This window comes from Eleutherodactylus coqui, chromosome 7 (genome assembly GCF_035609145.1).
Source record: "Eleutherodactylus coqui strain aEleCoq1 chromosome 7, aEleCoq1.hap1, whole genome shotgun sequence".
Classification (NCBI taxonomy): Eukaryota; Metazoa; Chordata; class Amphibia; order Anura; family Eleutherodactylidae; genus Eleutherodactylus; species Eleutherodactylus coqui.
The window spans coordinates 45,113,652-45,130,597 of record NC_089843.1 but is presented as its reverse complement, the minus strand read 5'-3'; the positions used below and the strand labels follow the sequence as shown (position 1 = coordinate 45,130,597).

Below are 16,946 nucleotides of genomic sequence, written 5' to 3'. Positions count from 1 at the left end.
CTTTTTGTGTCGTCTTTATATATTTGTATATTTGTTAGCCCATGGTTTTAATAGTTATTTCTAAAGTACATTTTTTTGTTTATACCTGTGAATGGCTCAGTGTTTAGCACTGCTGCCTTGCAATGCTTGTCATCCACATTGTAATGTCATCCCTAAGATCCTGCTTACATTCTGCCTGTAGGTATGACATGTGAGAGCAAATGACACAAAAACAAACAGATGTGATATTTATAAAGGAGGGAACTGATGACATTATCTATACAGCTATTAGTAATTTTCCGACGTTACTATCTGCTGGAAAGCCGACGCAACATGAACTCCAGCTGCAAGATCTTCGGTATTGATGTGGTTGACAACCAGAATCTTATGAAGGAATTCTTTTCCTCACATTGTCCATACACATTTTTTGTGGAATCAACTATGAATCGGATAAGATCATTTTTCAAAGTATTTAGTACTGGTAAGTAAAGCAAGAAGCCATTATTATAAGTCATTACTATGAAGAATACGTCACTTAAGGCAGCAGAAACCCCAAAAGAACAAAATCGGGAATCCCAGAAATAAGATCCATGTTAAAATGTAACTTTTAATAGATTTATATTAAAATAATTGGCCAAAAAGATAAGACTCACATATAAAGACAACATGTAGCTACCGTAGATATTAAAACTCCATAGCACATGGGCATCTGCTCCAAACAATTGGGAGAGTTCTCATAAAAGTGTTGAGCTCAATCTCCTACTTGATAGTGATGTATAATAAGTGATTGGGAATCTCAAAAATACTCTCCTCATCGAGGTCATTCAATGAAGAAGTCCCTCAATCAGGTATTAGATACTTCCCACTGTATTACTCAGGCTGTAATAAGAATAATCTTTATTTATCTAGTCCCAACATTTTCTGCAGCACTTACAAAACAAAGGGAGAACAGATACAAAAAACAAAGATGCATAGATCACTGTTACATGTAGTAATCAACTGATGGAGACAGTAGTGTTGAGGGTCCTGCTCCAACTAGCTTACATACTACAAATAATGAAGTGATACAGAAGATAAAGGGGCTGGATTTATGCATGGTATGGTGAGGTGGAGAGTGTGGAACATTATACACATAGACAATGGTCAGACTTAAGCCGTATAATGGCTGAATCGGTATGACTGCTGGGGGTGGTTGATTACAGCTAGCAGGGATAGCTATCAGTAGGACAGAGAGCATGTTATCAGGCAGAATGAAGAGGGGCTTGGTTTAGGGGATATGGTATGCCTCTCTGAAGAGGTACGTTTTTAGAGAAAGTTTGTGTGTCAGGGATTGCCTGGATAGTTTGAGGTAGTGCGTTCCAGAGGACTGGTGCTGCTCTGGAAAAGGCTTGGAGGCAGGAATGAGAAGTTTGAATTAAAGGGACACTTAATCTGATTAGCGGAGCGAAGAGTGTGGGCTGGGTGGTGGATTGAGATGAGGGAGGCAATGTAGGGCCTCACGGTGCTATGGAGAGCTTTGTGGATGAAGGTAATGAATTTTTTTTTAAACAATTTGTTCTTTATTGATTTTATCTTTAAGAAAAATGCAGTAGATAACAAATATAGAGCAGTATTGAACATGAATGCCATATTCTGTGAAGGAAGCAAATCGTCTAGTATTTTACATAATACTGTAGTGTCTATAGCTACATAACATGAAGAAACATTGTATAGGAAAAATATATCCTCCACTTAGTTATACATGTATTTGCATCTATATATATATAATTAAAGCAATAGCGTATAACATATTTTTAAAACACATATAAAGGGTGGGAGGGGGGGAGGAAATGTGGGGGGCGGGAATAGGTGGCTAGTTGGGGTGAAGATGTATCCATGGGTTCCACTTTTCTAGATATTTAGCGAAATAACCATTTTTTAGGGCGTAAACTTTTTCATATAAGTTGTGGTCAGACATTGTCTGAACCAACTCTGCAATATTGGGAGGGGTAACGGTCTTCCACCTTCGCGATATCAGGAGTTTGGCAGCAAGTAGTATATGGCATGCCAATTTTCTCGTTGGGGTGGCGATGGTCTTGTTGTCTAGCAAGAGGATTGCTAAGGCCAGAGATTTCGGGATACCCAGGCCTGTGATTTTTCTTAGCAACCAGAAGACCTCATCCCAGAACTCTGAGAGTTTGGGACAGCTCCAGAATATGTGATTCATTGTGCCCATGTGGCCGCATTGCCTCCAGCATCTATCTCCTATGCTAATGAAGGCTCTAGCCATTGCTACCAGAGTATAGTACCATCTAGTCAGAACTTTGATGTGGACTTCAAGGACATTAGCATTGAGAGTTGATTTGTTAGCCCAGTCAAATGCTGAGAGCCACTGAGCGGGTGTGTATCTCTTACCCATATCTCTCTCCCAGTTGAGAAGGTGAGCCCTCTTAGTGTCTTTCATATCGCCAGAGAGAGCATCGTAGCACATTCTCACAAGGGATCGAGACAGTGGGATAGAATTGTTGAGGATCCTTAGCAACTCGTATGGTACTTTCACCTTCCAAAACTGTGTGACCTGTAGTAGGGAGCGGATCTGGAGATATTTAAACACATCTTCTGGTGGGATGTTAAATTGATTCATTAAGGTCGAGAAGGGGAGGAGGTCATCGTGATGTAATAAATCCTCTAAGTTTACTATACGTTTCTCCTCCCATGTATTAAGCCGTAGGTCGGGAACTAGGAATTCCAGGGTTGCCAGTGGGATTTTATCGACAGCTTTTCCTGGGTGATCTCTAATCTTTTGTACGAGACAAGTCCAAGAGTGGAGAGAAGCCTGCATAGGTAGTGACATTAAATGTAGATTCTGGACCGGGGGGAGTGAGGGAACGAGGGAGCTAAGCAGAGAGGCTAGGAGGAGGGATCCCGCAGGTTTGTTGTCAATTAAATGTGATTCGATTTGGCGCCATCCTGGTCCCGTAGTTACTCCCAGCCATTGTGTGGTTTGATTAATATGAATCGCGTGGAGATACGACCAAAGGTCGGGAACTCCCAATCCCCCCTGTTTTCTATTAAGATATAGGATAGGAGCAGCTACCCTTGGTCTCCTCCCCCCCCCCCCCCCCCCCCCACACACACACACACACACAAAGGCCGATAATTGCTTTTGGAAATTTCAGATCTCCAGTCTAGACACCGGGAGGGTGAGAGTGCGGAAAAGGTAGAGAATCTTAGGGAGAATTAGCATTTTATACAGGACTACTCGACCTAGCCAGGATGGTTCTTTAGTCGCGAGGGATTTCAGCTCCTCTTGGAGCTCACCCAACAAGGGGAAGAAGTTGGCAGGAACCATGTCGCTTATTGGAGAACACAATTTAATTCCTAGGTATGGAATAGTTTTTCCCTGCCATTGGAAGGAAACTCTCTTTGTATATTGTTTTTTAGGGATTTGGCTATATTAATTCCCAGGATTTGTGATTTTTCTATGTTTAATCTGTAGTATGAGACTCTGCTAAATTGTTGAATTGTCTCACACACCTCCCTTAATGATGTTATGGGGTCTGTTAGGAGAAGCAGGACATCATCAGCAAACAAGCTAATTTTATGTTGTCTGAGGCCCACGTGAATTCCCTTAATGTTTGGGTTTAATCTGATGGATTCAGTGAATGGCTCCATAACAAGTGTGAACAATAATGGAGACAATGGGCACCCCTGACGTGTTCCATTTGTTATTTGGAACATTTTTGAGAAAACGCCATCTACGAGGACCGCAGCAGAAGGTGATCTATATAGCACCCGTATGGCCCTGAGGATATCCCCCCGGAAACCAAACTTTTCCAGAGTGGCAAAGGCGAACTCCCAGTGGAGCCTGTCAAAGGCTTTTTCTGCATCTAAAGCCAAGAGTAGGAATGGAAAACTGTTTGCCTCCGCCACTGCCATAAGATCAAGGACTCTCCTAGTGCCATCGGATGCCTGTCTCCCCTTAGTGAAGCCTACCTGGTCGCTGTGTATTATTTGTGGAAGCACATTTAGTAATCGTTGAGCTAGCAGTTTAGAATATATCTTAATGTCGCTGTTTAGTAGGGAGATGGGTCTAAAGTTTGCTGGGGAGCTTAGTTTTTTACCTTGCTTAGGGATGGTGACTATAGTGGCTTTAAGCATCTCTTCTGGGAGTTTACCGCAGGAGATAGCTTTATTAAACGTTTCAGAGAGATAAGGGGCTAGGTCCAGAGCGAAGTCCTTGTAATATTCATTTGAGAAACCGTCTGGACCTGGAGCCTTGTGGCTTTTTAGTGTTTTAATTATTTTAAGAACTTCCGTGGGGGTGGTAGGAGCATTTAATATTTTGAGTTGGTCTGTTGAAATGGTTGGGAGATTAATTTTACCTAGGAAAGCATTGATTTGCTCAATGTCGGGTTGAGGGGTGAAGGAGTCATTTTTTTAGATTATAGAGTTTAGAATAGAAATGGCTAAACTCGTCCGCTATGTCCTGGGGGCCTGGGGGTGAGATAGTTTTGTTTCAGACCCGTCCTGTTTGATGAGGAAGGCAATTTTAGCTTTCGTCTGTCATTTTTTCACTAGCCTGGCCATCAAACTAGAGGGTTTGTTGAATGATGTATAATAGTTCATTTTAGAGAATTTTGTTGTTTTATCGTATTCTTCGATAAGCAATCGGCGAAGAGTAAGCCGAAGAGTCATTAATTCTTTATGGAGCGCAATTGAGGGGGAGGATTGCATATTTTGTTCTGCAATAGATATTTGGGAAAGAGTATTAGTAATAAGAAGTTGTTTTTCCTTCTTATGGTGTGAGTTAGTTTTAATTAGAATGCCCCGCATAAACGCTTTATGCGCGCACCAGGTGGAAAAGATGTTCGTGTCAGGATTTGCATTAATTGAGAAATACTCCACTAGGGATTTTTTAATCAACAGGTTATACTGAGGTATTCTCATGAGAGAAGTATTGATTCTCCTGTTTCTAGGGGCTATTGTAAAGTTGGCGGTTTTTAGGGTGAGGAATACAGGAGAGTGATCTGACCAGGTCGTGTCTCCAACTTCTGCGTGTGATATACCGGGAAGTGTCCATCTATCGACCAGGAAAAGGTCAATCCTGGAGAAGGATCTGTGTCTGGGAGAATAGTATGTGTATTCTTTGGAGGTTGAGTTAAGACATCTGAATGTGTCATATAGCGATTTCTTGTGGAGCCACGGGGCTAAAACTGGGGACACCCTGTTGGAAGAGCTAGTGGAGTCAAGTTGCCTGTCAGGGATAATATTGAAATCTCCGCAAATTATAAGTTTGCCTGCATGCGCTTTACGGATTTTCCTAAGCGTTTTATTTAGGAAGGTGATTTGGGAAGAGTTTGGGGCGTATAAGTTTACTAGAGTTATTTGGATATTGTTGAAAAAACCCACTAGGATTATAAATCTTCCCTGTGTGTCTATTACTTGATCAGTAAGGACAAAGTTTATAGTGTCTTTGATTGCGATCAAAACCCCCGCTTTTTTCTTTTCGGAACAGGACAGAAAAATATTTGGGAATTTCTTATGGGAGAACTGAGGTCAAGAAGAATCAGCAAAATGTGTTTCCTGGAGGCACATTATATCCACTTTATTTTTAATTGCGTCTTTCCAGACCGCTGACCTTTTATAGGGAGAATTAAGCCCTTTGGTTTTTAGTGAGCATATTTTCACAGCCATATTGGGTTTAAGGAGATTTTGGAGAAGTGAGGAACCCTTACAATTTTGCTACTTTTGGAGAAAGGGCAGGGAAGGAGGGGGGCACATACACATGAAACAAAAACAGCTGGCCAAGAACGCCAAACAAGGTGGTCACATGAAGAGCTTTTCCAAGGCTCAAATCTCAGTGGCCAAAAACACTTAGAAAGAAGGTACAAGAACAAGTCTCTTCTGGTAGGGTCAAGTATCTGCATATTTCCCGGGGGAGAAAAAGTTCGCCTGACATTAGGGAAACCTCCAAACTAGTTGAAAGAAAATAGTGGTTCAGCAGGGAAGGAGGGGACTTCGATTTCTCATGTGGTGCTCCATAGTGGTTAATGACAGCTTTATCTTGAGGGTTCTCTGAAATAAGGATACCCCAAGACAAGAGGGTTTTTTCCCCATCTTCTGGTTTGTTGAATATGAATGCAGATCCCTCTTTGGGAAGAATTAGTTTTGTGGGGTATCCCCATTTGTATGGATTTTTTTTCTTTTCTGAGAGAGGCAGTTATGCACGAGAATGCTTTCCTGGCTTGAATTGTAGCGGAGAATAGGTCCACGAACAACTGAATATTTGAGAATTGTGGCGGGAGATCTGTCGCCTTGCGAGAAGCGAACAGGAGAGCCTCTTTGATGTGGAAAAAATGGATCCTTGCTATGACGTCGCGCGGGACATCATCAGGGAGGAATTTGGGTTTTGTAAGCGGTGAGCTCTATCAATAAACAGTTCCTGGTTGGGAGAAGAGGGCAGCAGCTTTTTCATTAGTTGTATCAGGAAATCTTTCAGGTCTGCTGGCCCGATTTTTTCTGAAATGCCCCTAAATTTAACATTATTCCGCCTATTACGGTCTTCTAAGTCGGCCATTTTGGTTTTTATCTGAGACACTTCTTCTAACGAATATTGTGCGTCTATTAGCGTATTGTGTGAGTTAGTCAGTTCCTCCATTTTGTGCTCAATATGTGAGGTTCTTTCTTCTATTTCGGATATAGAGGTGCTAATAGATGAAGAGAAGGAGTTGAAATCTTCCCGCATGGAGCTTCTCAATGCTAGCAACATCTCTTTAATAAAAGCTTCAGAAGCGGGCTGGTTTGAGGATGGGAGCATGTCGATTAGCTCTGCGCTGCCTGATGGGGGTAGTAGTGTATGAGCAGCGACCTCCAATCTAGGTCTTCTCTTTTCAGGGCTCGCTGTGGGTGAGTGTCCTGTATAAGGCATGCTGCTGGGTGCCATTTTGGGAGAATGTGTGATGCTGGGTGTAATAAATGCCGCTGCATCACTCACCTCTCCCATCGCTGAAGAAGAGCAGTCGTGGCATTTTGGAGGAATGGTGCTGTGATGTCACAGGAAGAGGTGCACTTATGTTACACTTTTGTAAGGACAATTTCTGTCGAGTGTAGAGGGCAGAAGTCAGATTGTAGGGGATCAAGAAGAAAGTTTTCTGATAGCTTTTAAGGTGGGAGTAAACCAGGCATTTTAATAGTTTGGAAATGAAGGGGAGATTTGAGATGGGTCGGTAATTGGCAGCATCGGTCGAGTCAAGAATCAGTTACTTTAGTCTTTGCTCTCTGGCTGAGATACAACAATGCTAGTGCCTGTGCTTTTTTATATCTCAGCCAGAGAGCAAAGACTATCAGTGCACATCATAGTAACAGGGGAGAAATCTCTGAGAGCGTGCTGTGGTGCTAGCAAATGCTACTGGAGTGTGCTCTAATGTTAGCAAGAGCAGATACTAAGCAGATATAGCAGTGGTTCACTTCAGCCAAATAGCCAAGACATTTTTTTCGATGGGACTTTCTAATGTTTAAATTACATCACACAAAAATCGCAAGTTTGTGCTTCTGCGATTTTTGTGCAATGCAATTTTAAAATTAGAAAGTCCAATTGAAAAAAAAGCAGTGATATCATAGCGTTAAAAAAAGCCAGTGGGTAAAAGCCCGAAGGCATCTGGTTTAGAAACCCGTTTTTAATTGCCACATTAAAAAATCCTCCATTCACATCCTTCATGACTTGGGAATGGGAAGCAGCCACAAAAAGCATTCATTTCTCTCTGGAGAACTCAGCATATCTAAGGCCTTAGTCAGACGGGCGTTTTTAGCCGTGATTTGCGCATGCACATGCGTCCGGCGATTTTATAAAACCATTGCTTTGCAATGGTATCGGACACATGAGCGCTTTTTATGTGATAAATTATAGAGCAGAAATCGCAGATCGCACCTATCTGCGATTCCTGTTCTCTTCTCTATATGCGCTCAATGGGGCCGGCGGCAGCAGCGCCGACCCCATTGAGAGCATATAGAAGACAAATCATTCTTCTCTGCCACAGCTGTAACAACTGTGACAGAGAAGAACGATGTTTGCCCATTGAATTCAATGGAGCAGGCAATACAGCCGCTCCATTGAAAGCAATGGGCTGCCGGCGTGCGCCGGGTGAATTGTCGGGAAGGGCTTAAATATATAAGCCCTTCCCTGCAATTCATCCTAAAATGTGTTAAAATAAAAAAAAAAATTGTATACTCACCTTTCCGCTGCAGCCGGAGTCCAGCCGCGGCCGCTGTCAGTTCTCCTAAACTACTTCTCGGCACTAATCAGCCGGCGGGGCTTTAAAATCCCCTGACCAATCAGAGGCAGGTTTCACTCACACACCCATTCATGAATTCATGAATGGGTGAGTGACTGCTGCCTCTCAGCGCTGAGCCAATCAGGGGGCAGGTCTGACTCACACCCCTTTCACACCCACTGCAGGACGGCCGCGCGGAGCTCCGGCTGCCGGGAGAAGGTGAGTATATATATATTTTTTATTTTTACACATTTTAGGATGAATCGCAGGGAAGGGCTTATATATTTAAGCCCTTCCTGACAATTCATCCCGGGCTCGCCCGCAGCGCATTACTTTAAATGGAGCCGGCTCTATTGCCGTCTCCATTGAATGCAATGCGCTGGACAGCTCCGGCCCGTTTCTAATGAAACGCGGCTAGGAACAGATTTTCGGGCGATTTGCGGGCGACTTGCGCGCACCGGTCACGCGATTTGCGGATGCGCATCCGTCATGCGATCCGCAAATCGCGTGAAAAAACGCCCGTGTGACTAAGGCCTTAGCGTCACAGGGACAGCCTATTTATTTAAGTGAGCACCATATAATTCTTCATTTCCCCCTGTGGTCATGCTGCAGTGAAAATGAATATTTGCAGCTTCACAAATAATTACTGATAATCCCAAAAGTGGGACATTCTGTGATCAGCTTATTCTTACAGTGAAACTATTAGAAAGATGATAACTATATAAAGAGGGTATCATAGATCAGGCAACATTGAGACTAGGGCAGGGGATAATGCAAAATAACAAACAGCTACGTACCATGAATCTTCCTCCACTTCAGCCCCACTTCTTTACTGCTCTGTGCTGGTCTTTGTTTGCAGAGCTTCAGCAGTGACTTTAATGACAGTCAATCTCTGACCTTAGCTATGTACAGCCGTACTACTGTTGTCAGTCACTAGCTGTAGCAGTCACATTGTGTTGATGTGACATCACTGGTGCAACCTTGTAAACCAAGACTGGCATGTAGCAGTGCAGATCTGGTGCAGGAGATTCAACTGTTAAATAACTTTTACTTTGCTATTCTGCATCTGCAGTGCCCCAGTACATCATCCTGATTCTCTCCATAAATGTCATTCCTGCTTGTCTTATGTGGATGCCCTGTACAAAACCTGTCTTATTATTTCCAATGTGTGTATTGCACAGTTGAGGCGCTTGAGAGGTTGATTCTCATAAAATCATAGTCTGCCTGTAAATGTATCAGTCTGTCATGTCATGTAGTAAGAATGAAGGTATAAATAGGAGTGATTAGGAGCGGGAAAAGTCTTCCATCTTGTCTGCTGAGAGAGTCTAACACAGGGCCACATGGCAGCGCCTTCAACTTCCTTGTGGTGAAGATAGAAGAGGAGGAGAGATTTTCCATAGCAACAGAATTTTGGATGTTAGTGGCAAAAGCATAAGAACGAGCACTCGTAAGTAATTCTGTAAGAAAGATCAGTGCAGAGGTACAAATTCAAGTTCTCAGGTTTTCCTATGTGGCTGTCCAGAATTAGGATTACCGCGTAGAAGTAAGCTGCTTAAATTGTGACACCCACACGTCTCCAGTGCGGGGTGCAAATAATAAAAGCTAATTAACTGCCAGAGTGTCTGTGGAGTGACCCTATCCCTTTCCTCCTCCAGAGTGCTCCCTGTCCAGGAGTGGTGCCTTGAAGATAGTGTGAACTGTAGAACCTGTTTCTTGCTGTGTATCCTCACTGACCTCTGCTATTCCTTCTTACCTGCACTGTGAAGATTGTACCTGAGTTGCTGTGTAATAATCGTTTGCCAAGTTATTTCAAGTAAAGTTCATACCAGGCCCTAACCGTTCCAGGGGGACCCGAGGTATTAGAAATCCGTGTCTGTGATTATTCTCTGCCGTGAAAAAAGGCAATACTCACCTCCCAGCCGGCGTCTGTGTCCCTGGCATGATGCCCTCCCCGGCGGTGCGGCAAGCTGCTTGAGAATTCTACCCGCTGTCATCTCCCTGCTCGGCTTTGAATTCCCCCATCATCAGTGCTGTGTAAATAAACAATGTGATTGGATCGAGCACCAGCCAGTCACAGCCGGCGCTCAATAAACCAATCACAGGCATTTAGTGATGTCATGCACTGGTTGTGAATGGCTGTGAATGATGGAGCGCCGGTTGTGATTGGCTGGCGCTCGATCCAATTACAGCGCTTACCTGCACAGCACTGACGGCGGGGGAATTCAAGCTGAGCAGGGAGATGACAGTGGGGAGAATTCTCAAGCAGGTTGCCGCACCGCCCGGGAGACCATCACGCCAGGGACGTAGATGCAGGCTGGGAGGTGAGTATTGTGGGTTTTTTGTTGTTCTTTTTTACCTCACTCGAGTATAAGCCGGCTTTTTTAGCATTAAAAAAATGTCCTGAAAAACTAGGCTTATACTCTAGTATATATGGTATTTACACCTGTAGATCATGCTATTCATATAGTCAATAATAAGAGAAAGTCTGACAGAACTTGGTGATTCTTCAAATAAATGATGATTGTAATGTATTTCTGGGATTTATTCCTCTTCATCCATAGGTTTGGTTACTGGAAAAACCCTGATTGATTTCTGCTGTGCTCCAATTCTTCTTCATCTTTTTCCAATAAAGGACTTTGTAAAAGACATTACACTTGTACAAATGAATGATGACGGTGTGCAGGAAATAGAAAAATGGCTGACTAAACACCCGGAGGCCTGTGATTGGTCTCATGCTGCAGGATACTTAAAGGAGTTCAAAGGAATCAGGTTTGTTATTATCCTGTCCAATTTCCCCTCATGTGACCGAGTACCGATGTAACAGTATTAAAGGGGTTGTCCCGCGGCAGCAAGTGGGTCTATACACTTCTGTATGGCCATATTAATGCACTTTGTAATGTACATTGTGCATTAATTATGAGCCATACAGAACTTATCAAAAGTTTTTCACTTACCTGCTCCGTTGCTGGCGTCCTCGTCTCCATGGTTGCCGTCTAATTTTCGCCGTCTAATGGCCAAATTAGACGCGCTTGCGCAGTCCGGGTCTTCTTATCTTCTCAATGGGGCTCCGTGTAGCTCCGTGTAGCTCCGCCCCGTCACGTGCCGATTCCAGCCAATCAGGAGGCTGGAATCGGCAATGGACCGCACAGAAGCCCAGCGGTCCACGGAGGGAGAAGATGCCGGCGGCCATCTTCACCGGGTAAGTAAGAAGTCACCGGAGCGCGGGGATTCAGGTAAGCGCTGTCCGGTGATCTTTTTTAACCCCTGCATCGGGGTTGTCTCGCGCCGAACGGGGGGGGGGGGGGGGGGGTTGAAAAAAAAAAAAAACCCGTTTCGGCGCGGGACAACCCCTTTAATGTGATGCTGCTTTGTGTAGCTATGCTGTTTGTGTGTCGTGGCTAACATTCAAACTGAACAGCAGTGACCACACAATGCAAATCTCATAGCGTGCCAGACGACTTACTCCAGAAATGTAATGTGTCATCTTACAAGGATGACACTGCTACATTTATACAGCCATTGGGCTTCCTTCAGAGACTGTTTTAAGAACAGAAAAAATGCTGGATTTTTTCACATGCATTTTTTTAAACTGGTATTTCTGTTATTACTGGTGTTTTGCATGTGCTATAGAGAAGCCTATACAAAAACACGCCAAACCTGCTAGCTGCTGCATTTGAATAAACCCCCCACCTCCAATCCAAGAACCACAAACTATGTAAAACAAAAAACACAAAACTGCACTGTTTTCACTTCAAGCTAACATCTGGCTGCTGTGTTTTTATTTTAAAAATGAAACAAAACTGTCACTTAAAAGTTTTCTTTTTTTCAAAAAAACTGCGTGTGGGAGGACCCTAAAATATTTTCCTTTTTTTTTTTTACTTATAGGGGTACTCCATTTGCTGATTTTACCTGGGTTCTTTGGAGCCAATACTTTAGGGATTATTCTCATGGGCATATTTGCAGTGCATAATATGCAGTGAATAAAGTAACGTTTCTCATACTATACTTATTGAAAAAATGACCAAATATGGGATTGACAAGGGAACTGTTAGGTGGATTCACAACTGGCTGAGTGATCGTACTCAGAGTGGTCATAAATGGCTGCACATCCAAGTTGAAGAATGTATCAAGGGGGGTCCCACAAGGCTCTGTCCTGGACCCAGTGTTGTTCAACATTTTTATGAATCATCTGAAGGAGGAAATTGATGGGAAACTGATCTAATTTGCCAACGACACAAAGCTAGGAGGGATAGCTAACACTAGGGAAAAGTGAGAGAGTATTCAAAAAGATCTAGAAAAGATTGAGCAGTGGGCAGCGACCAACAGAATGGTACTTAACAAGGAGAAATGTAAAGTCCTACATCTGGGCAAGAAAAATGTAAAAAGCATATACAGAAGGGGAGGAATTGGGCTAAGCAGCAGCACATGTGAAAAAGACTTGGGTATACTAATAGATTATAAATTGAACATGAGTCAACAATGTGATGCAGCAGCAAAAAGGTAAACACAATTCTTGGATATATTAACCCCTTACTGATGAAGCCTGCTTGCGCCTTAGTGACAGAGCCAAATTTTGGAAAACTGACTTGTCACTTTAATATAGAATAACTCTGTAAAGATTTTGCATATCCAAGTGGTTCTGACATTGTTTTTTCACTACATATTGTACATCATTTAAATTGTAAAAAAAAAAAATAGTTTGTGAATATTTATTAAAAGTACCAAAATTGGGAACATTTTGGAAAAAATGTTATTTTTTTACATTTTCAACTGTAATATCTCGAATATATGCAAACATTCTGTACATTCTGGGCAGCTGAATCTTTAACTTTTTAAACTTTTTTTTACACTTTGTTGCGATCAGCGCTATCCATTGGATAGCGCCGATCGCAATGCCGGGGGGGGGGGGGAGGGGACTGCCCGCAGCCCAGGATGACAGCTCCATGCTGTCAGCCACCTGCGGGCACCGACAGCATGGAGCTGCCATGTCCAGAGCCCACGGGGCTTTATTCTCTGTAGGACGCATGTTTTTACGTCCTCAGAGAATAAAGCCCACTTGGGCAGGACGTAAAAACACTATGGGCTGGTCGTTAAGGGGTTAAAGTAGAACACTGTGAGTATAACTATATGTTCAGTTTTCTAGAATATGCAGATGTCTGGGGTGACGGTAAAAAATTTGTGTAGAGTGGGAGGAGCATACAGCCATCATAGAGACTGCTTTAGCACTAGTAGTAAGTGTACTGCATGACACAGTTAACAATAAAAGTGCATGATTCCTATGTAGAGGAGTTATGTCTGAGAAATGGTGGAGAATCAAGCAGGACATAAACTACTGATTAGCAGACCAGGGCAGAAACTTCTGTTTGAGTCGGGCAGGACAGAAGCTGCCAATTGCAAAGGAAGTGAGTTCTGTCAAAGACAATTGATATTTGGCTGAATAGTAACTGACTAGCTTATCTGTTGAGAATGGCCAATTGTGAGAGATAAATATCCTCTGTGCCATAAGATAAATCTACTGAAATGTACCATTATGGTGTCCTGTGTTGCAACGCACTGCTATGTAAAGTTTATGCTATGGTATTTGCAACTGCAAAGAGTTTGTGCCTCCTAGTAGTACCAGAAAGACCTGCACCATGAGGTGTAAAACGTAAACATGTGCCGCTTTGGATTAAACGTTTGTGTTATTTTCACTAGTTTGTGTCTCTTTGTGTTGCTGAGTAATTCTTCTGCTGGATGCCAGCACCATGAATGCCAAGTTTCTTAGCAGAACATTCCAGGCAGTCAGAATCCAATCAGGTACTAATGGCATTACCTATCGGCATGCCATCACTTAATAGTCAGAAAATTTCTTAAAGGAAGGAGAAATCTTAAGCAGAAATGACCAAGCTTATAAGAGAAAGGCAACACATGGCTTCTACACATAAGGATTTAGGAATGTCATCTAGAACTGCACTTTGATTCAGTAAGTGCTAATCATCTATGTCTTCAAATGTTTATATCTTACAGTGATGAGTCGGATGATGAAGAAGAAAACACAAGAGCAAAGATAAAGGTTTTGAAATGGGACCTCAGTGATGATAACCCTGCAGAGGCGCTATCACTGCCAAAAGCTGACATTGTCACTTGTATGTGGTTCCTGGAAGCAATCAGCAGGAATCATGATGAATATAAAAGAAACCTGAGGAACATTTCCACTGCAATCAAACCTGAAGGATTTCTCATGATGCAAACAAATATTAATTCTTCTTATTTTAAAGTTGGAAAAGAAACATGTCACTTCTTATCCTGTGATGAGAGTTTCTATAGGAAGATGCTATGTGAGGAAGGTTTTGATATTAAGCATTGTGAGATGTTTGATAGAGTAATGATCTCTGATGCTGTAGACCATGAGGGGGGAATATTTATAATTGCCCAGAAAATAAGGGATCCATAGACCAGGGAAACTACATAGCCATTACTTGCTGCTTTAGCTATAGGATACAATATAATATAATGCATATCCATTAATTGTGTCAAATATCAGAGAAATACGGTGTTACATTATTGGCTATTACATTAATCCTTATATTAGGTGCAGGTACTCAGAATGAAGAATATTTGTTTTATTTCAAGAAGGACATATCCAGGGAATCCATCATAGATCCCATCTAAAATCCTGAAAATGTAATCAGAACCGAACTCATGGGTGTCAGTTATCTCTGCCTGTTTCGTTTGTGTGAGTAACTAAGGACAGGGCACACATGAACATGACCAAGGAAACACGGATCTAGGGGGCAACTGACCTTGTGCTACAAGGGAGATGATAAGGCCTTACCTACTATGCAGGGCAATCACCTCTATAAAGGCGGCCCGACACTGAAACCTCGGCCCTGCTCTCCCTGAATGGGGAATACTCACAACCAGGCAGAACTGACACAATGCACCAGCTCACCACACAACCTCACACTCCACAGCAGATGGTAAAGCTGAATATAAAAGCGAGGTGTTAGTTCATACGTTGGCCAATGAGCTTAAGCTGCAAGCCCCGGCAAGGCCCTCGTGTCTTGCAGTCCCTACTCTAGCAAGACACTAAATACGCAGCACAGGACACCATTCACACCACAACACACTAGGGTTAGCATGCCAGACACCCAACCACATTGAACAGGACAATTCACTCCTCATGTCAAGCCACCTGCTCAGACATACAGAACTTGACATTGTTCACACCATATACACCCTACAGGGCTATCCACACCTAATGTCTGGCCACCTGCCAAACACTAGACACCAGTCACACAGTCAATAACATGACTGCTCACCCTGGACACCAGACAGACACTGACAGGAACTGGGTTTATATGTGAGCAAAGACCCGGGGGATTGGCTAGCAGGAGATCACCACATCCAGCTAGCACTATCATTCACCACCTGTGGGGCTGTGCTGCTAGTAGCCATAGTACTACAGGTCTCAGCAGCACAACCTAACACTGCCATTATAGAAATCTGATGAAACTGAGACCAATGGGATTCAACAGGTCTCTGTTTGTTTCTGGTATTTTGTGAAATGAAGAATAATGTGGTCTACTGTAGTCAGGAGTTTAGACATAAACCATGACGCAATACCTCAGTAGATGATGCAGATGAGGTTTTCTGTCATCCAACACACATTGATTGATAGACCGGAGGCTCTACCTCTTCTCTCATTTATCTTCTTTTGTGCTCTTTATGTGGAGCTGATACTTAGGAGATTGGGCTCTCTATTATAGCTGTTAGGTTCAAAATCTTACTAGAATAGACCTTGGGTTATATAAGGGGGTTAATCTCCATTTATTATTGAGACTCCCGAATTTGATTCTGAGGAAGCAAGGTCTATCACGCACAAAGTAAAGACTGCTGATTGCTGTGCTATTATATGGATAGGGGCCATTATCAGCTCCCGCTCTGGCAGGTTTCTGCTGTACATTTATCATTACAATTGCAGTTTTCCCCTAAGCACTGAGCATATATAAGGCAGATAACGCTGATAACTGCCCAAATTAAACTACAGCTGTAGAGTACCTCAGTAGTTCAGTTATTATCATACAAAAAGGCATATATGTACCAGTGTACTACCTGTACTAGTATACTATATGGTTGGTGTTAATGTATATAAGTTCCTGATGAAGTGTCCACACTTGGCACGGAAACACGTTGAACCGACTGAAAGTGTATAAATCATTGAACCAACTAAAAGTGTATAAATTATCATAAAGAATTAATCAAAATCATATATAAATCATCATAAATATACTTTTGATGAACCAACTATTAATTAATAAGTGATGAATCATCACAATCACAATTCTGATGATTATATCTTGGACTGTCAACAGTAACAAGAACAGTTATTACATGAGCAGGAATAAGAAGATTCTTGTAACCTTTTCTGCCGCTGTGCATCCTAGATGCTATTGAATTAGGAATTGATGATTAATAATTTTTTATACATATTGTCTGATAAGTCGGACTAACTGTGCCATCCCAATAGCCCCTGAGGGGGAAAATTGGTACGTCTCTCAGATTTATCAATGCTCACTCCAATTCAATAATGATTGGTTTATTATTAGAGATGAGCGAGCACCAAAATGCTCCGGTGCTCGTTACTCGAGACGAAATTTTTGCGATGCTCAAGGGTTCGTTTCGAGTAACGAACCCCATTGAAGTCAATGGGCGACTCGAGCATTTTTGTATTTC

General features: G+C 42.6%; 1 protein-coding gene across 1 annotated transcript; it reads left to right on the top strand.

Annotated features, from left to right (window-relative positions):
* Positions 1–246: 246 nt before the first annotated feature.
* LOC136572416 (nicotinamide N-methyltransferase-like) lies at positions 247–16,554 on the top strand. The gene is made up of 3 exons (XM_066572954.1): positions 247–460; positions 10,793–11,000; positions 14,238–16,554. Exons 1-3 carry the CDS (start codon positions 247–249, stop codon positions 14,662–14,664), a joined length of 849 nt encoding a protein of 282 aa, XP_066429051.1. The 3' UTR covers positions 14,665–16,554.
* The last annotated feature ends 392 nt before the right edge of the window (positions 16,555–16,946 follow it).

Excerpts from the sequence above, each read along its gene's own strand:
- LOC136572416 (XM_066572954.1), top strand. The coding sequence starts at position 247 with ATGACATTATCTATACAGCTATTAGTAATTTTCCGACGTTACTATCTG. Across the intron at positions 461-10,792 it reads TTTCAAAGTATTTAGTACTG|GTTTGGTTACTGGAAAAACC; the intron begins GTAAGTAAAGCA and ends CTTCATCCATAG. Across the intron at positions 11,001-14,237 it reads AAGGAGTTCAAAGGAATCAG|TGATGAGTCGGATGATGAAG; the intron begins GTTTGTTATTAT and ends TATATCTTACAG.